Below are 22,595 nucleotides of genomic sequence, written 5' to 3' on the forward strand. Positions count from 1 at the left end.
AGATGGTCCGATGAGTAAACTGATATTTCTACATATTAATAACTAGACTTTTTAGCCTGTTAAAAACAGACAAAAGTTATGACTTAGAATGAGTGCTTTATGTCAAATTGGTGGTTGAATATGATTCAACTTGTACTCATTTTTGCATTAAATACGAATTCGTTTTAATTTTTAACTGTGCATCGAACAGATACCATACTACTTAGTTTGCTGCACGTTATCATAACGAAGGTTCTTATAACATTTCAACCAGATTTGCCAGTAGTTTGAGAAAAAAGTGGAACAGACAGGCAGACTAAGAGAAATATATAGATATGCCAAAGCAATTCATGGTTGTATGTATGTTATTACTAGGACACGACAACAGCATATTCTTTTCATTGTTTGGACTCTCGAGTATATATCCAACACAGACTCAGTTAATCAACTGAGAACCACATCACTCTACATAAAAACATATATCAATGTATATATACCTAAGAATCAAAACAAGGAAAAGAATATGCTGTTATATAGCCCTAGTTATCATCTTTCACACACATTAAAAAAAAAAAATGAGGTCATCCGATCAGTAAATCTGGTGAGTGTTGATTAATCTGATATCACAAAGGTAATAAATTCTAACTTCACCCATTTTAAAAGGAATTATTGCCAAATCAAATTATTTTTTTTTTTTTACATCGGCATAACCACTTATCAAGGCCCAGAGACCACTCGAGGATAATGGTTAAGAGTGTACAGTAGTCAATTGGACAATATAGTAATCGTTAGTAATGGAAATTCTGTAAATTTGTTAACAAGTGGAACGGCTCATCAAGAACGTGTTTAAGTTGACTAAATAGTACAGTTTTAAATGCATTTCAAAATGTGTTTTATTGATTAAAGAATATTTAACTGACAATTATTTTATTAAGTGCTTTCGCTATTTTTTTTTACATAAGGCCCAAAGGCCACTTGAGGACAAAAGTTAATGGATGTATAGTAAGCATCAGGATAACAGTGTAGTAATTGTTAGTCGTGGTAATTTGATATAATTTGATTATTTAAGGGGACGGCTCAGCAAGAACTTGTTTACATTGGACTTGAAGACAACCATATTGTAGTCAGCTGGAAAGCAAGTCAACAGAACAGAGTTCTACAGATGGGCAGTTCAAGGAAATAAGCTTTGTTTATGGAATCTGTTTTTAGATTTCGGCACAGATAGAGAGTGGGGGAAATTGTTGATAGTGGTTGTAGCTAGACGGGTGTTTTTGTGAAAGTTTGGCAATGAGGGACCATAGATTGGAGCTCAGACGAGAAAATATCGATAGAACAGAGACAGGCTAGCAATGTCTTTTTTTGTGGGAAAGAGCTTGCAGGGAAGAGAAAAAGCCATCACCCATTAGGTTTTGAAGAAAATTAAGAAAATCAAAATATTGAATTTCAAATAAAACCAATGGTATCTATTTAATTGCCATGTCACAGTAATGAACATATCCAAAAATTACAATAAATGACAAAGTAGAAAATTAATTATTAATGAAAACAATTTTTGAAGACAAACTGAGTTTTGCTAAACAGGCCTAAAAGATTTTAAGTTTTCAGAAGATAATTACCTCCCTTGTAATGATTCAAACTCGGCAAAACTCAATTTTAGCTAGCTGTCTTTGAAAACTATTTTTTATTAATAAACTAGCCTGGGTGCCCGGCATTGCCCAGGGTGTTTGGAGGTGTGTGCTCAGCAAAAAAAAAAAAAAAAAAGTGGTAGTAGGCAGGCAAGTTTAAACCCGTATCGTGAAGGAGGAAAAAGAACATAAAAAAAAAAACGTGACCTCTTTGCTGTTGCATCCATCATCAAACTGGAAGTGGAAAAGGCTTAAATTAAGGCTAGTCAATCAAAAAGAGGGGATGACTTTCGAAATATCGGTGACAAAAGCGACCTCTCGCTGTAGAAAAGTGCCCAGTTGGGGGTAAAGGAATTAATGTTTTCAGCCAATTTTTGGATATTTGTCGTCCGAAGGGTCAAGCTTCAAAACAATACCAATTTCATGAAAATCCGTTGCCTCTGTCGAAAGTTTTAGGCAGACATACAAACATACATACACTTAAATAGACAGGTGAAATTTATATTACAGACTAGCGGGGGTACCCAGCGTTGCCTAGGTGTTTGTAGGTGTGTGTTGGGTGGGGAGGTGGGGTGGAAAAAAAAGTTTTGGTAAGTAAGTAGGATCGAACCAGGAACGTTGAGGTGAAGGCGGAAAAGTGTGAAAAAACCTGACAACTTACCCACTCGCCCACGAAGGGAGAGTAACTAAACAGAGTTTAATTTTAACGATTAAAAAGTTAAATAGACAGGTGCGCTATTTTAATGATCACGCCATAGAAGTCCCGCAGTGAACATTTACTGTAAAACAGTTTTCTGATTTCGTTTTCCAACTTTTTGTTTAGCCAAAATGTTGGGGGAAAACCAGTTCCCCATAAAGAGGAGAGTGTTCATATGAATAGCAATTGTCTGATATTAGGAGTTCCCCCCCCCCTCATATTGAGCAAACACCCATTGCTTTCTGGACGTTCCCAGCTTTCTTGCCGGGAACCACACCTTTGCTTCAGATCAGTTTCGCTTTTATACAAAAAAGCTGAAACAACACGAGAGGCGCCGAAATAGCAAGAATCGTGTAAAATTCCACGTAAATAAATCTAGACGTGACGCGCGTTCGCAAATCATAGATATTATTATCTAGGGGGTATATAAACAATTCTAAGCGATAGTAACCCCCCCCAGGAACCCCGGCGAAAAAAGCCTTTGTTGGACATACAAAACCTCTCGTGTGTATTTTGCCTTTTATATCTATAGATGATATACCTTTTCATCATAATTTTTTGGATATGTTCATTACCGTGACATAACAATTCAGTAAATACCATTGATCTTACTTGAAATTTCGATTTTTGAATTTCCCTATTATAACAAAGAAGCGACCTTTATTAATAAAACAGAGAATATTGTTTTGTTTTTTTAAAACATTGAATACGTACAATTTTAGATAAATAAAAGAGATATTCCTTTTATTTAATGAATATTTAGCTGACAATACCAATTATTTTTACAGTAGAAGGAAGAGTTATTGGTAAATTTTTACTTTTTTTTCCACCATAACACTCACCTTTAAAATGATGACCTTTGTAAATTTTCGGGTCTGTTGAAAACGAATATCACATTTAAATTTGGTGCAGACAAGTAGTATTCTGGATATTAAGACATTTTTTTCCAATGTATTACTTAGAACATTATGTTCGCCATTCTTAACATGAGGAGGAGAAAGCGTTTTGTAACACACACAAATGATCTTTAGTACTTTTCAGTTGAAAAAACATGGCCACCAATAAAAACATAATGGATTACATTAGATAATAATGGTCTTAATATCCAGAAAACTATTTGTGTGCACCAAATTTAAATGTGATATCCGTTTTCAGCATCCCCGAAAACTTATAAAAGTTTTCATTTTAATGGTAAATGCTAAGGTGGAAAGAAAGTAAAAAAATACAGTTATTATTCTTAATAGTATTGACCTTGACAGATATATAAATATTTATTGTTCCATGGTCATCCACATGGATGGACTACTATAACTAATTATTCCAAGAGGAATATTATTATTAACATTAATTTTCACACATATAGAAAGTCAGAGAGAGTTGCAACCTTGGTTGAAGTGAGTGTCCCTAATTATGGAGATCTGAACAGAGCTGAAAGGGAGAAACAGACCAAATATCAAGGTCTCGTGTATGATATGAAAAGAAACTAGAATCTTAAAGAGATATCAATCATACGGCTTATTATAGATACCACAGGGCTTATGAAGAAGAACCTGAAGTCCTACCTAACTAATATTCCTGATGAACCAAGTGCAAAAGAGATCCAGACAATTGCACTTAAGGGAACAATGAGGATACTAAAAAGAACTCTCGACTGGTTTTAATAAAAAGCAGCAATGTTGACAGCTGGTTTAGCTGTGCCATACCCAACGTTACAATCTTCAAAGGAAGAAAATGTTTAAAAAATAAATAAAAAATAGAAAGCACTACAAAATTTCCATGGGGTCTTGCTGATTCATATAATGATATGTCAAGGCAAATTCATGTCCATACATGTTATCACCTTCCATTTCTTTTTCAAAAAAAAGATCGCTCGATCGCCAAAGATACAATGCAAAAACAATAATTTTTATATTTCATCTGATGTCACTGTTGTATCGAATGGTAAATTCAAACTTTCTTGACTTTCAGACTAGGATTAAAGTTCTGTCTGAAGAGGATACAATAATAGGCGGCGGGGTCGGCAATTTCATTCCAGATGTCCATAAAAATACATCACAAACTCCTACATATTTTTTTAGAGAGTGATTCCCCATAACCAGATATATTATGTCTACATTAATATAAGTACTTAGGAGGATACAACTGTAGAATTTTCCATGAGTTTTCTTAGTTCTGTATTATTTCAGGAAATTAATAATGGATAGTTGTCAGTTTTGCAATGAAAATGCTACTTCAAACAGTGGTGACACAGACTTGCTGGAATGCTATTTCAAACATAGACTGGCTGGAATGCTATTTCAAACATAGACTGGCTGGAATGCTATTTCAAACATAGACTGGCTGGAATGCTATTTCAAACATAGACTGGCTGGAATGCTATTTCAAACATAGACTGGCTGGAATGCTATTTCAAACATAGACTGGCTGGAATGCTATTTCAAACATAAATGTCACAGACTTGCCGGAATGCTATTTCAAACATAGACGTCACAGACTTGCCAGAATGCTATTTCAAATATAGAAATGAAAGACTGGCTAGAATGCTATTTCAAACATGGATGTCACAGACTTACTAGAACACTATTTCAAACATGGATGTCATAGACTGGCTAGAATTCTATTTCAAACATAAATGTCAAAGACTGGCCAAAATGCTATTTCAAACATAGACATCATAGACTGGCTAGAATGCTTTTTCAAACGTAGACGCCATAGAATGGTAAGAATACTTTCCAAATATAGCCATCAAAGACTGGAAAAAATTCTATTTCAAACATAAGCAGCATCAAAGACTGGTTGGAATATTCTTTCAAATTTAAGCGTGACAGACTGACTGAACCTTTTAGAGATGTAAAAACGTCCTCCAAAAAAGTGTTTGATGCAATTCATTAAATTCATTCAATTTAAAAACACACCTTCCTCAATTATATTTCTCATTCTATCCACTTGTGGCAACATGAAGAATAAAGTTAATTACTTTTTGTAATGAATTCCAGAAGATTATTAACAAAGAAACATTAAATCAATGAGAAAATAATAAACAGAGTGATTAAATTTTTAATTATTCAATTTTTTTTTTTTTTTTTGTATAGCAATATTTGTGTGAGTGTTGGACTAATTTTCCATAAATAATCATTTGATTCATTCAGTGTTTTTTGTTGTTTTTAAAACTTGAATGTTGTTGTTCTTGTCGTTTTCAAAACTTAAATGTTTGAAATTTTGTTATGAAAAACTACAAATTTATTTTTTCAATTTTTTTTACAAATATTTTTCCCTGTTGTTTTATCATTCTCATGAAATAAAATTAAAATCTAATTCTTTGCTATTTTAATAAATAATCACTGTTGCTGACTTTCCAAAAAATTGGCTAGTCTAACTTTAAATATATATATATTTTTTAAAGAGATTAATGTAGTTTATTTGAAGCATTACAGCTTTGCATTGTATTACCTACTATAAATTACCTTATATATATATATATATATATATATATATATATATAATTTGATTTTCTATTAAACTCTACCAAACCATATCAATTTGGAGGTTCGGGGATGATTGCAAGAGTAAATATGAGAGAGTAGGCAATTAGTGTAGATGTAGAAACTAAAAGCGGACAAAGATGGATACAAAATAAAATGTTCAGAATATTGAAAATTTCGTTTAATTAGTGTGAAAAACGGAATTCATCAAATTCCAATGAAAATAAAATTAAAGAAAATGTGAAAACCAGTATCCACATATGTGTGCTTGTGTTCAATTATAGCTCTGTGTAAGATGCAAGAATGACCATATTCTGGCATACAACATTAACAGAAATCTAACTACTTTTTATGAAGTTTTCTACTGCTCTGCTCAAGGATGGAAATGAAACAATAGATCATGGTGTTCTGTTAGAGTCCTTCTTCAAACTGAACATTGCATTCAAGTTGCTAATACAGTAAGGGGCATTCTGTTTCTCATACGGTTTTTCTGCAAACTTACTCCTGAAATATTTCTCCTTTATATCTCCCTTGTCAAAGCACTGTTAGAATACGGTGTCATGGTCTCTGTTCCATATCTAATATGCGAGATCCAGCATCTTGAGAGAATTAAAAGACTGGCTATTCAAATGGTGCAAGGTCTATTAGCTCTGCTCTTTGAAAACCGACTCAAAAAGTTAACCTTTTCTCTTTTGAGTGCTGACAATTATGTGGTGATCTCATTGTTTTTGTTTAATTCCATTTTCACCAAAAACAAGGCGCAGTGCCACTTTGATGTAGGGAGCTACTATCAGGGACATACGTTGCAGGGATACTATGCAAGGAGTTGAGCAGCAAAAGGTCTGTTCACATTACACTTGAACTTCTGCATGTCAGTACAGTTGGGAAAGCAGAATCCCGGAAGGGAGTTCCAAAGTCTAGCAGTTCTGGAGAAGAAACTATTGGAATAGTAGGCTTTCTTACATGTAGGGATCTCTACTGTGTAGGGGTGGGATATTGCTGTTTGTTGGGGGTATTTACATCGAGGGGGGTACAAGTGCGTGTTGTTCGGAGCATTCACTGTTAAAATACTTGTAGAACAGTCAGAGGGATACAACATTCAGTCGATGGGACAGTGGTTGAAGCTTAGGTGGCCAACAATCTCATCATTGGACATTATGATACACCTCGGGATTTATTATTCACTCCTGCATCAGATAGAGATCTATGCAGGCACTACAAGAAACTATTTTATTACTGATTTTAATTAAACCGAAGAAGAGTTGCTTTCTAAATCAGAATCCCTGGACCTTGAAATAGACTTTGAAGTAATAAAAGCACCGACAATACAACAATTCAAGGTAAATTTGGGCAGGTGTTTGGCTAGTGTATCCCCTTTTGTGTAAATTTTTACCACTCTTTCCCTACATGGCAATTGAAGAAAGAATCAGGGTCTCCAGACAAAGATGGTTGTTACTAAATTTGTTCTACCTCCTAAAGATGGTAGTAATATTTATTCAGGGGGATGTCTCTTACTTCCTCTTTATGTCACTATAAATAAAATGTTAATGTGGATTAAGTAGGTTTTCAATAAAATTGATTGGAATTACAATTTTTTTTTGTGAGAACATGGCACAATGTCTAACAATCATTTATTGCTAAACAGAATTAAATATCAACTTTGTATGAAAATGGCTATTTAGTGTTAACGTATTGACAAAGAGACTGGCCAAACTTTATATATTAGATATGCATGTACATATTTTTATTAGTATTTACTATGTTCCACACCTCATAGAATAAATAATCATTTATTTAATAACGGTATCACCTAAGCATTTAATCAGCTTTTCAAGATCCAGAAAAACAAAAAAGTCACATATGCAAATTAGGAAATGTACGCAAGAAGAGAAAAAAAAGGAGAAAAAATGCAACATGTGCTTGAGAGAGAAATAAAGTCAATGCGGCGTGGAGTCAAAGAAAGATGATGTGAAAGAAAATAGACATGTAAATAGCAAGGAGGAGAATTGGCCGATTGTGCTCGGAGGGCAGTCGGAAGAAGGAGAACCGCTTAGCCGGCTGTGCTTGGCGGGCGGTCAGAAAAAGGACAACTGCTTGTCAGGCTAAAATGGACAGGTGGTAGCGAGAGACTTTAAAGTCAGTGTCGAAACAATTATAGCGGTAATAAAAAACTTTTGTTAAGAAAGAAAAAAATGCCAACTCGGATATTTTATTTATTTGTTTGTTCCTGCGACAAGTGTAACGGCCACGGTACAATTAGAAAAGATCAAAACAAAACAGGAAGTGTCTATATTATTTAATAAAACATATCTAAGAGAAAGAATGCTGCTATAAGAAAATATATATATATATATATATATATATATATATATATATATATATATATATATATATATATATATACATACATACATATACATACAGAAATATATACACTCATGAGCAAAAAAAATGGGTCAGGAGTGAAAAAAGGAAGAAATCGATTTTTCAATATTTTTTCCATTAATTTTTGATAATTTTAACTGAAAATTTCTATTTTGCAAATCATTATTATTATTATAGCATATAATAATAAGTGGAAAAATTAATCCTAAAAATGGTAAGACCGCATCTTGGTGAGGATATAAAAAACCGAATTGCAGGATTAAGGCAGTCCAAAATGACTTACAAGCAGATTTTTGATATTTTAAGAAGAGAAAAAGTGAAAACATCTCTTTCTGTAGTGAAGTGAATTGGTCAAAGGTTCGAAGTCGAATGCTTGGTAAAAGGGAAATCTGGATCTGGTCGCCCTAGAGCATCCACTTTGAAAGACGACCACATGCTTAAATTAACTGTTTTGAAGGATTGAAAGAAAACTTATGTTCACCATTACAAAGAATTCAAAACAGGGGTTGGAAATTCTCTTTCTAGATATACAATATCTAGACGAATGAAAGAAATGGGATTTTCTTCTAAAAGGTGTGCAAAGAAGCCATGTTTATCCAAGAAGAACATCAATGATAGAAAGACATTTTTCTCGTATTATGGCAAGAAAGATACAGACTGGTTCAGGAATGTTTTCTGGTCAGATGAATCAAGATTTTGTCTTGTTATTGATGCTCCCAATACTCCCGAACGATGCAATCAAAGAACTAGAAAGATTTTCACCAAGTTGCATAAAAACAACTGTTAAACACTAGAATAGAGAGATAATTATATAGGGAATTTTTACTGCAGCAGGAGTTGGGGAACTTATTAGATGTGAGAAGTCAATCAATGCAAAGGAATACATTCGAATATTAGAAACAGGACTGTTACCAAGTATCCAGAAGCTGGGAATATCTCAGAACATTATTTTTCAACATGATAATACCCCCACACAGACTGCTAAAGTCACAAAAAATGGTTTTCTGATAATTCAATTAATGTAATAGTTTGGCCAGATCACAGCCCCGATTTAAACCCAATCGAGAATGTTTGGTTCATAATATCTCATGCATTGGATGGAAGAACTTTTTTTGAACAATGACAAACTGTGGGAAGCTGTGCAAAGCGAATGGAATACCATCTCCTCTTCAGTGTTCCACTTTGGTTGAGAGCATGTCTAAAAGGATTGATCTTTTAAAGAAATCAAAAGGGAATGCGATTCCATCCTAAGCATTTATTAAGTAAATGTCTTGTTCTGTGTTATTATTGTGTTTAAGTTTCGTTGTTCAATTGTTCTTTGTTCAATATAGCTTTTAATGCAATAAAATGCATAACATTTGTTTGGCCCATTTTTTTTTTTTGCTCACGACTGTGTATATATATATATATATATATATATATATAGATATGACGAAAAGTCTATATTCCAAATTTCAAGATGTTGTCCATCTTATCGTTTACTTCTTTCAGCATGTTAAAATGTTCAGTTCTGGCTAGCACCTGTTTCGTAATGCAGAATCATTCATGTAATTATTATGACAATTTTTGAATTCATTTCGCCCTTATCAGAAGAATAGGAATGCATCAACATTAAAAGAAAATAAAGGAACATGGGCATGATTACAAAATCTAAAAATCGGAAGAGAATTTGCAACTGTATTTTTTTGTTTTGTTTTATCTCTCTCTCTCTCTCTCTCTCTCTCTCTCTCGAGAGAGAGAGAGAGAGAGAGAGAGAGAGAGAGAGAGAGAGAGATTGCTTATACGTTGTCAGATTTTAATTCTCATATTCCACCTGACATACAGACATAATTAGTATTTAGACAGCATTCATTCCTGTAAGCAAATATTTTTAACATAACAGAATTCTACAGCTTTTTATATTTTTAAATTTTTCTAATTTTTAAGACAAAATAAAATTTATTCATGCACACACAGTACATTTTTTAAAAGTGAATTTAGATAAAACATAAGCGAACCATACCCTGTAAAGAATAATGAACTGAGATTTTTATTTTTACATGAACAAACAATGTTTACTTTCTTTGTCAAAAAACAGAACAGGCCAGAGGTCAATCGAGGTCATCTGAAATATCAATCAATCCTATATTTCATCCAGAGAAGAGTTCACTTTCCACCACCATTAACACATAACAAAAATATGTATACATTAAGATGCGTCCATTCAATCTGCATGCTCCGTAGTGAAAATATTCAGAGCTAAGTGTGACAGAGCAACAGAAATGTTATTTAAAACACAAGCATGATAGATCGACAAAAAATGCTATTTAAAACCAAAACATGACAAATCAACGAAAATTTTATTTAAAATGGAAACATGACAGACCGACGAAAATGCTATTAAAAACCAAAATATGACAGACCAATGAAAATGCTATTTAAAATGAAAACATGATAGACCGACAAAATATGCTATTTCAAACCAAGACTAACAGACCAATGAAAATGCTATTTCTAAACCAAGCATGACAGACCAACAAAAATGCTATTCCAAACCAGGCATGGCACACTGACAAAAAGGCTATTCCAAACCAGGCATGGCACACTGACAAAAAGGCTATTCCAAACCAGGCATGGCACACTGACAAAAATGCTATTCCAAACCAGGCATGGCACACTGACAAAAAGGCTATTCCAAACCAGGCATGGCACACTGACAAAAAGGCTATTCCAAACCAGGCATGGCACACTGACAAAAAGGCTATTCCAAACCAGGCATGGCAGACTGACAAAAAGGCTATTCCAAACCAGGCATGGCAGACTGACAAAAATGCTATTCAAAACCAGGCATGGCAGACTGACAAAAATGATATTTCAAACCAAGCATGACAGACCGACAAAAATGCTATTCTAAAACAAACATGACAGACCAACAAAAATGCTATTCCAAATCAGGCATGACAGACTGACAAAAATGCTATTTCAAACCCAAGCATGACAGACCAACAAAAATACTATTTTAAATCCAAGCATGACAGACCGACAGGAAACGTTGTTCCAAACCAAGAGGAAAATGCTATTTCAAGTTTGTCTAACTGAGTCTCTGTGAGGAGCAAACGGATGCATCTAAAAATATGTTTATTCCCATCCACCCCCAACCCAGCCACCAGTATGAAAGGTAAAAATTTATTTCAAATAGAAATCTAAATAATTAAATAACAGACATTATTAAAATAGTTTCACATCAGTATGGATAAGCAGGGATTAGTAGGTTTAATCTTAATCTCACTTAATCTCATTCGAGAGGGGGAGGACAACCACATGTTTTTTTTTTATTATTTGATTAAACCAGGCAAAGACAGTGAGAAGTAATTTTGAGAGCATGGATTTTTATTTTAAATAAATCGCATGTAATTTGCTCAACGATTATATATTTAAAAAACATGACATTATAGTAGAAAAAATGCATTTTCCATAATTCCTTTTCCATTTTTTTTTCATGTCATCTTTTATTTATCTTTTATTTATCTCTATAATATTCTGCTTGTTCCTTCCTTAGTTCATATGCTATACTTTGAAAAATGGCAAATATAATTTTTGAAGACCACACTACTTCAAAAAAGACCAAATTCGCCGACTGCTCCCCTGCAGAGGATAAAAGTCCCTCAATGGGGGTCCTGGATATGACCTTAAACTATATCCAGTGGTGAGGCCCCAGCTTGTGGGCTTTGGGGAGTGTGGAGTCACCCTTTAATTGCCATTGCTCCCAGGTCCACTCTGACCGGTAGTACCTGTTAGGGTCCCAACTATGGGTTAAATAGAAACCGACATGAAAACAACAAATATATTCTATTAAAAAAAAAATTTCTACAAAATCTTTGGATTCAGCATTAAATAACTCGAAAAGGGTTGATATGCTGTAAAACAAAAACAACCAACCAACCAACAAATAGGTTACCATATATCAAGGCACAGAGGCCACTCGAGGATAAGGGTTAATGTCTGCATTGTTGCCATTGGGATAATAGTATAGTAATCGTTTGTGGCACAACTTTGGTATAATCAGATTATTTGCAAGGACGGTTCAATAAGAACTTGTTTTATTTTCAAATTAAAAACAATTCTGAAATCTGGTTACTGATCCAGAACCTGACTCAGGGTCGCATCAGCATCTTCCGGGAATTTATGGTAAGTTGCGGAAAAAACAGCCAGAAAAAGTCAACACACTTAGCCAATTGATAATCAGCAGTCAGCAGACAATAAAATTGTTTTTGTTAAGAGAATTAAAAAAAAACTTGATATTTTACTGCGCATATCTTATTGTGGCTTACCAGAAAAATCAACTCCAATCAAATTGATTCCATTATATCAGTTGAGTTACCTGATATACAAACTGATCCAACCTTATTTGAAATAGTAAAGAGTCACATGGTGCATGAGCCTTGTGGTGATATCAATAGAAATTCACCTTGCATCGTTGATGGCCAATGTATAGAGAGATACTCTAAAATCTTTCTACTTGAAACTTAGTTTAGGTTATCCCTTTTATAGAAGATCGCCCGGAGATGGTTGCTTTGAAACTATGGTTGACACGCATGAGGTGAAAAATAGGTGGATTGTACCTTACTCTCTCTCTCTTACATTCACAGACATTCAATGACCACCGAATCAATGTTTTTTTTGCAAATCTATGAAGTCTATTAAATATGTTTGCAAATACATGAATAAGGATCTGATGCCGTTATGTTTTCTTTATAAAAAAAAATGTTAGTTTTTTTTTGTTTTTTTTACATGGAGGTCACCACTTATCAAGGCCCAGAAGCCACTCGGGGATGAGGGTTATCCTAAAAACTATCCAGTTGAAACTCAGTTTAATGATGATGGTTATCCGTCTTATTGAAGAAGATGGCCTGAAGATGGTGGCTTTAAAACTATGGTTGGTAGGCATGAAATTGACAATAGGTTGATTGTACCTTATTCTCTCTTACTTCCAATGACATGCAATCTCACATAAATGTTAAATTTTGCAATTCTGTGAAATCTATCAAATATGTTTGCAAATACATAAATAAGAGACCTGATGCAGCCATGTTTTCTTTACAAAAACATGTTAGTGATGATATTACTCGATATAGACTTGGTAGATATATCGGCATTAAATGAAGCATTTTTTGTATATTTCAAAGTTTCCTATTTATGAAAGGCATCCTCTAATCTAACAGTTTTCCACAAATAAAAATGCTGGCCAAGTTGCCCTAAACCCAAAAGATACAACTCTTACTGCATTGCGTGAACAAAATAATTTTGAAAAAAAAAAAAAAAAAAAAAAAAAAAAATCCGATTTTTAATTAGGTTCCATCTTATTACACATAGAGTAACGATACATGCAGAGGAGAAAACGAGGAGCTAATGTTGAGGGTCATCTAGGTGTAAAAATTGACGCAACAATTGGAAGAGTTTACTGTGCACCCATGTCACTATGAATGTTTCTTTTTTGAGACTCCATCATTAAATAAGAGGACCGACTTCAATTTTTATTTCTAAGAACTATTGATGGATAAACTGTTGGCAAATATTATATTGTTTTGCATAGTTTTGCATTCTCTTTGCAATTGAGAAATTGAAATGGGTCAATGAGTGCGGATAATAGAATCTCCATTTTTATCTGCTTTTCTAAAAACATGTATTTTGTTGGTCACTCTTAGGACAACAAAGTTGATATAAAAATATATATTCCTGCAAAATTTTGTTTTTCTGTTCATCATCTTTTGTTTTGGTTTCGTTACACCAAAATTTGAAGTTATTTCTTTATATGCACCCCCTCCCTTTTCATAACCTTTCATACTATCATATATCAGGGTCCATTTTTAATGCTCTTTTGAACCCAGTCAATGACGGGTACTTCTGCTAGTATATATATATATATATATATATATATATATATATATATATATATATATTTGTGTGCTAGAACGTTTTTATCTTAAACTCTACGCAGTTATGCAGAATGTAGAAACTATGCATAAATAGAATTCAATATAATAACAAAATGAAACCAAAACTATTTTACTATGACAACCTTCATTAATTTCAGAATTTTCTTAATTATATTTTAAAAGTGGACCTGGGAGCTATTGCTTGAGTCTTTAGTGGGGGGAGGGGGCAACTCTGACTTGTGGTTAATAGTAAGGTAAATACTATTGATACTTGTCCAGAATTAACCCATATCAGAAAAAACAAAAATCTGTATGATGGTCATACCGGTGAATGGAAAGAAAATATTGTATACCAAAAATCGCATAAATTGATCAAGTGGTTTTATTTTTATAAAGAAAATCATTCTTAAGCAAATTTGAGTCTTTCCAATGCCTCCCCCAACTCATGTTAAGAATGGCTTTCTAAAATCTGGATTTGGAGTTATCTCCCTTATTTCTTTAGTTTATTTTCATGATGGCGTTAGTTTAGTCATAAAATCTGATTTTCTTATTTAAAAATAAAACTAATTGATTAATAGACATAATTTTTGGAATACGATATTTTCTTTCTGTCATGAGTATGTATATCATACAGATTTTTCTTTAATTTTTTTTATATGGGAAAATTTTGGACAAATACCAATACATATTATTTTTACTATCTTCCCAGTATGAATATAACTGAAGTAATGTCTCGCGCGGTCAGCCAGTTTTGTTTTAAAATAATGAGAACATCGAAAGCAAATTATGAAATTAAACTTTGTTTTAGCATGTTCAAAGTATATAGGTCGGTAGATAATTAAATTCTACTGCTTTTGTTGTAAGTCATTTGTTTTTGTTCAAGATTTTTCGATTATTAACTATACCGCAATTTTACTTAAATAAGTGAATGAATGGCCTCTGTCCTGTTTCCAGAGATAATGGACACCCTCCTGCAAGAATACCTGTACATGTAATTGTGAAGCAAGGATTGTACAATCTCCAACCACATCTCTCCAGAGTCGGCACTGCCTGATTCCAGTGGCAAGGGAAAAAAAATACCAATATTAACAGATAGCGCATACAGCACCTGATACTCCCATTTTAGTACTGACTAAGCTCAACAATGCTTAACTTATATGTGATGTAATGGGAATCAATGTGTTAGCGAAGTTATGTTATTAAGGAAATAAGAAATCTATGTCTATACACCTATAAAGTCGATTTTTTTTCTCACGCTCTGACATTGATAATAAAAGCCTACTTTTTCTATTTAAAAATTATTAAAACGAACTTCTTAATATACTCAGTCATGGATATGTGAGCAACTACATGAAAGTTAATTCATTTGCATATTACTTTGAAAAACGAACATTAATTGATTGTTCATTTTTTTATGGTTTCTTATTAGATGATTAGTTTGATTTCACTATTACGCTGAATTCTATTTATGCATAGTTTCTACATTCTGCATAGAATTTAAGATGGAAATGTTCTAGCACACAAATATATATATATATATATATATATATATATATATATACACTAGCAGTCCGGCTTTGCTTGGTCCCTACATACTGTTCACAAGCTTATGTGCATATGTATATATATATATATATATCTATTAAAAAGTTTGACTCATGTCCAGGTAATCTACATCTAAAATTTTAAGGGTTTAGACCCAAAATTGGCGGAGGAGTTTGGTAGAGTCTGTAAAGGTCAACTCTTTCAACTTTGGCCTCTTGGCAGCGAAAATTGTCGCCCAAAAACTGATTAAATAGTTTGCCCTATGTCTGAATACACTTTATGTTAAATTTCAAATGTTTAGACCAAAAATTGCTGAGTAATTTGGTAGAGACTGCAGAGATCAATTTTTTTTTTAAACTTTGACCCCTTAAAATTTACTGTTTTGAGCTCAAACCAAGTTAAAAAGTTTGATCCATGTCAAAACAACCTACATCTAAAATTCCAAGTGTTTAGACCCAAAATTGGCGGAGGAGTTTGGTAGAGTTTTCAAAGGTCAAATCATTGAACTTTGACTCGTTGACAACCAAATTTCTGGCCAAAAACTGATTAAAAAGATTTTCCCTAAATATCAATACTCTTTATGTCAAATCTGGAGTCTGTAAACTGAAAATTGACAGAGTAGTTTGGTAGGGAAATGCACACACACACACACACACACAATTTCACTTTTATATATATATATAACTTTCTCGGTGTGCGTGTGTGAAAAGCCTATACTGAAATTCTCTCTGAATATTTGGGCTACAGAGTTGAAATTTGATATACAGAGTATTTGAACCTGTAGCACATTTTCGATTTGGTTTTTAATCAGCAAAAATTGCTACTAAGGAGTCAAAACTGAAAACAAAACAGTTCACCTTGGCAGGGTAAGTCGAATAAAACGTTACCTACTGTTACTTTAAAACATTTATAGCTCAAAGTCACTTAATTTTTAACCCTTCGTAATCATTCGTTGGTAGCTCAGATAGTAATGATGCTAGCAAGATAAATAATGACTAAGACTGGAGCGCTAAACGTTTTAGTTTTGATTCTAGCAAATGGTACCCAAGTAATATTTTTTATAACTTTTGAGAGCATTCCTATATATTGGATAATAATCAATAGAAAATTGGCTCGATAATAATAAATACGAAATCTGCATGAATTAAAATATTAATGATTTATTAAAATGATATTTAACTGATAAAGAGCGACTATAAAGAGAGGTAATTCGTTTCTCATCAACTAATGTTTGCAATAATGATAGATTTTTGTGACACTGGATGTATGGGCAATTAAATTAATATTTAGATTATTATTATATGAACAATTATTTCACGTTAAAATCTATTGAGAAATACACACTTTAAATATATAAACATTAGATAAAGAATAACAAGTTATCCAATATGGCCGTCTCAGTGAGTCCATTTTATCACCACACCTTATGTTACTTCACCAAAAAGAAAAATGAGATTCTTATTTTTATGGCGATCACATGTAAACAACCTGAACATACAGGGAGGTAAAATTAAATAACAATGTTTCTTGTCCAGAATTCTTACTATATTAAAAATACAAAAATCAATCTGCATGATGAAAGGAAAAAATCATATTCCAAAAATCAAGTATTATATATGTATATATATATATATATATATATATATATATATACTCATTTTTAAGCGATTATGTAAGATATTTTATCTATCTGTTTTTTGCTCCAAGACAGTGGCAAAGAGTTAACAAAACAATTACAACAAGCATACCTCTAAAATTCGATACAAATTTTTTTTTTTTAATTCTTCGTTGTAAAAAGGAAATGTTCGATTTGCCTCTGAACAGAGCTGGTAACAACCTCAAAAGGTAATAGTCTTTTATCTTTATCAGGAACTGGTATCTGGGTACAGCACTGTTCGAAGATTGGATTAATTGCAGCCGTTTGAAGGGGGTTGGTATGATGCCTTCTGATGAAAGGATTCATTCTCGACTGGAGTCGACATTACAGAAGTTCATAATGTTCATTTGAAGGAAAAGTCATTTATGACAGGTTGATAATTCAGATCTTTAAAAAGTCGCTGGGAGACATGTATAATAATAACTTAGCCTAATCATTTAGGCTTAAAAACAAAGTCTCAAGGATACCAAGGGTAGAGGCGCCCAAATGCCTCATATCCATAGAGAGTGGAGTTTTGTGTTCCTTCTCCGTTGGCTGCATGTCTGGAACTGCCTGAAAAGGAAAAGGCAATCAAAAAAGCCCGCCAAGCTCATCGCTGGCAGTTAAAAACATCGACCAATTTGATTTGTCTAAAGAAAGACAGTGGGTGGCCAAATCAGCCAATGAGGGGCTTGCTTATTGTAGAATCTCTCACAATTCATGGGAATATATAGTCATTACAACATAGTAAGTTAGAAGTATTGTTGAGTTATCTCTCTTTATTTCTTGATAGTTTTTCAAAATGGCAAGTTCAGTTATTTCTCGGATACTCAGAAAAAAACTTTTCTTATATATAAATAAAACTACTTGATCAATTTACGTGATTTTTGGGATATATTTTCGTTCGTCACGGTGGGCTGCGTACATCATGCAGATTTGACTTTTTTTTTTCTTCTTTAATACAGGAGGGGTTCTAGACAAGAAACAAAAATATGCTATACTTTTTAGCGTGAGGGATTCTGATTCTATTTTCTCGATTACGTCTCTATTCCGCATTCATAGCAGCGGACCAATATCTGTGGACATTTTTTGTACTAAAATAATAGCAATGTTTTTGTTTTGTTTTTAATGTATCTCAAACGTATCTCATTTATTGCACAATAAAATAAATCATTTTTCTTATTTCGAATTATTCAATCAAGTAAAAAAATCCATTTCCGGTACTTGTACAGTTTAATCAAGACATTAAAAAATGAAAATATCGAAAAAAGGTTATATTGCACGTATCCGTTTTGAACTGAAGATCTCCGAAAAAAAAAAAAAAAAAACTTCACTTAATTTGATCGAGTAGTTTTTTGTTTTTGTTTTTTGTTTTTGTTTTTTTTTTTACAACAGAAAAACACGTTTTTATGACAGCACGTTGAAGGCAGCCATCTTGGAATTTTTCTTAATTTTTGTTTGGAGTTTAAAACCGCCACGGGGAGATAAGTCCAGTTAAAGCGCCGACACTCCCTCCCCATCTTCAATACTAGCTTTTCTTCCTAAAAATGGAACCTTTTGCTCGGTATCATAACAAATTGTTTTTCGCTGTAAAACAAAAACTACTTGATGAAATTAAGTGATTTTTTTTTCGGAGAACTTCATTCCATAACGGATGCGTACAATTTAACTTTTTTCGGTACTTGTACAGTTTAGTCAAGACATTAAAAAATGAAAATAGAGAAAAAAGTCTAAATTGTACGTATCCGTTATAAAATGAAATTATCCGGAAAAAAAATTTCACTTAATTTCATCAAGTTTTTTTTTTTTTTTTTTTTTTTACAGCGGAAAAACACGTTTTTATGAGAGCGCGTTGAAGGCAGTCATCTTGGATTAAAAAAAAAATTTGTTTGAATTTTAGAAATGCCAAAGGGAGATAACTCCAGTTAAAGCTCTGACACCTCTCCCCATCTTTAATACTAGCTTTTCTTCCTAAAAATCGAACATTTTGCTCGGTATCATAACAAATTGTTTTTTCGCTGTAAAAAAAAAACTACTTGATGAAATTCAGTGAAATTTTTTTTTCGGAGAACTTCGTTCCATAACGGATACATACAATTTAAACTTTTTTCGATATTTTAAATTTTTTAATGCCTTGGTTAAACTGTACAAGTGCCGAATTTTGTAATTTGCTAGAATAACATTGTTAATTACCATTTTGGTAGAAAAAAGAAGTCCATTGGTGTCGGCCCGCTGCTACGAATTTGGATTAGGGGCATATGAGCGAGAAAAAGCGAAAGTGGAATCAGAGAGACATCTGCAATAGGAGAGCGATTAATTTATCAGATTTGATAAAAACAAGAGCTATCTAAAGAACCAGGATTAAAATGTAATCAAGTTTGCCACATGACGTCAACCGCCGTATAAACATAAATATGAACATACAGAATAACATTAATTATTAAAACGGTTAACAAGGAAATGAGAAATTACAAACAAAAAAGTTCTTATTGAAAATTGAATTTAATTTAAAAAAAAAAAAAAAAAAAAAGTACCTACACTTGTTACCGTGCTAAAATAACGTCATTATTTAAAAAGTATTCTTAATATGGGAAAGATGGGAGTTTTATAACTATTCTGTACTTTCACCTAACAATTTAATATAAGATATCGTAAAACTCGAATTTAATTTGAAAATACGATTTTTAATAATAGGAAGGTAACATAAGTGCATAAGCACCAAAAAGAAAAAAAAAAAGAAAAACGGCGGACCTGAACGAGAATTACCATCTCCCCCTATAATTTTTATAGTATGTTTAGTATATAGTATAGTTTTCGAGGTTGGAAGGTGTTTATTCCGAAAGCCATTCTTAACATGGGGAGGTTGGGAGTGTTTATATTACGCTGTGTTATGTCGTAAAAAAAAAAAAAATACCAACTGCAGAATACCGGTTAAAATTATTGGGTGTGGGGGTAATTCTCGTTCAGGCCCGCCAAAAAAAAAAAAAAAAAAAAAAAAAAAAAAACACAGAAAAATCTTTGATGTACGTACCCGTCATGGAACGAAAATATCATATTCCAAAAATTACGTAAATTGATTATATATATATATATATATATATATATATATATATTACACAGAAAATCATTTTAAACGAGTTAAAGCGATTAATGTGAAATCGTTAGCATTACAAGGCTGATCTCGCAAGTTTAAATTATTGTGAACTTATCTACCCTACCCCTGCTTTTTTTTTTTCAAGATGGCGATGCGTATGCGAGTTCCTTTTTTCTTTACTCATAAGATTTGATTTTCTTAGTTAAAAATAAGACTATTTGATCAATTTACGTGATTTTTGGAATATGACACGTTCTTTCTGTATTAGGTTGAATTAAAAAAAAAAAAAAAAAAAGGAGGAGAATTTCTTACCCTAGCGATGAGGGTTCCGTTGACAATGAGTCCTTCTCCGGGTGCAAATTCCAATCGACACCCAGGTTCGATAAACAGACATCCCTTGGGCGAGATTTCAATAGATTTTCGAATTCGATGAGGGTTGTCTCGTTTTAACAATGCCATGGGTCGATCAACAATTCCTCCAAATGGGAAAGTCCGAACGTAAGGATTCTGACATCGTTTGGGAATATAATCCAGGTAATAAATGATGCCGTTGGACTCGATGGGTTTCCTGTCGGGAGTTCTCGGTGGCGGAGTGAACTTTTCCACCTGACCAGAAACCATCCCGACCAAACAGGTGAGGCTGGCGAGAATCAAGACGATGTAAATGGACGGAGAGGATTGCATTGCATGGGAGTAATGTTCATGGCAGCATTTTGCCATGATTTGGAAGGAGGGTATAGGCTCTTTAGGAATGGTAGAATTTTAAATTTCGTAGTTAGCCTGAAGAATCCCTTCGATCGAATAAAACAGAAACGGTGATGTCGCACTTGCCATGAGTATATTGTTATATTATCAGAGAGAATCGGGAGCAGTTTTTTTTTTTTTTTCACATTTAAGACAAACCCGGAAATACAAATATATTTTGTTAAGTATGATAAAATTATTTAAATTATTATTTTTTTTTTTTTAAGTAACTCGCGTAAGTAATTCCCTAAGCCACTGTAATATCCCCCACGAATATTTATAAAATATAAATAAGCATCCTAATTAGGGGGGTTCCCTTCTTGCGTCAACGGTTGTTAACGTCTAAGTTTGAAAAAAATCCTCCTTTTTAAGTCGATAAAAAGTTCCCATTATGTAACGTTTTAAAAAAAAGACACTTAAAAAAAAATTGAATGATACTTAACTCGGTCTAAAAATAGGGCATGTATCCAATTAAAACTTTTAAAAAATTAAAAGGCACTTTTTTTTCTCCCGTGTGGTAGGGACAAATCGTCCCGATTTGATTTGTTGATAGCACAGGTGCCCTTTCTCAGGTCAAGAAGAAGTAGGTCACGTGACGATCGCTGCTGCTGATAGCCATGACACACCTGAGCTGACACATATACAACAACAACAATAACAACAACAAAAGCTAAGTTTCTCACGACAGGTAAAACAAAGGGAGAGAAAACAGGTAAAAAAAAAAGTGAAGAGTTATCGAGAAATAAATAAATAATAATAAAGAAACTCCATTTTTCTTATATGATATTAATCAAACGCTGGAAACGATTTTGAAAAAAAAAATTACTAAACCACCTGTAACCCGTTGGATCAGTATTTGTGTTAAACGTTATTATTGACGGCATAAATTATTTTAAAGGACACTTCAGTCGAGAAATCAATCAAAAACAATTTGTTTTTGTTTATTGTTTGTTTACCTACTCGTGTGTGCTAGACTTGCGTTAAAAAAATATATATATTTAACAGATAATATAAACATAATCCGATTCCCGACGCAATGAGAGTCAAATATTTCTTAATGTAGTTAATGTGACTATCGGAATACCTTGGTCAAATTACCGCTAAAAAAAACCCGTCTGTGTCCATCAAACTTAAAGACCGAACCGGAAACTCGAAAACGAAATTTATACGTAGGAATAAACGCTATCTATGGAGCATACAGCACTTATTTTTTTTTATCTATTCATTATTTATTTTTTTTTTTTTTTTAGTTCAGGCACGCGTTTACCAGAAAATTTGTATTTCCTCTGTTATTACTATTTTGGTTCATGTGCACTGGTTGTCCAACCTGCAAAGGGTGTTTATTCCGAAAGCCGTTCTTAACATGGGTAAGTTGGGGGTGTTTATTCCGAAAGGCATGTAGTGAACTACTACTATGATGCTGCTACGGTATGCTTCCCTTATTTCTCTTTTTCTCCCTACTCTTCTACTTTTCCCTTCCTTTCTTCTCTCAA

The 22,595-nt window shown here is 33.1% G+C and overlaps 1 protein-coding gene across 1 annotated transcript in view; it reads right to left on the minus strand.

The window, feature by feature from the left end:
- Window positions 1–22,006, minus strand: part of LOC145287903 (protein bark beetle-like) — a 157,165-nt gene extending 135,159 nt beyond the window's left edge. Inside the window, exon 1 of the mRNA XM_080135844.1 lies at window positions 20,671–22,006. Within this exon, the coding sequence (XP_079991970.1) occupies window positions 20,671–21,078 (408 nt within the window). The 5' untranslated portion in view covers window positions 21,079–22,006. The remainder of the gene's footprint in view (window positions 1–20,670) is intronic.
- Between the last annotated feature and the right edge of the window lie 589 nt (window positions 22,007–22,595).

Source organism: Euprymna scolopes, chromosome 11 (assembly GCF_053919585.1).
Source record: "Euprymna scolopes isolate OS-2025 chromosome 11, ASM5391958v1, whole genome shotgun sequence".
NCBI lineage: Eukaryota > Metazoa > Mollusca > Cephalopoda > Sepiida > Sepiolidae > Euprymna > Euprymna scolopes.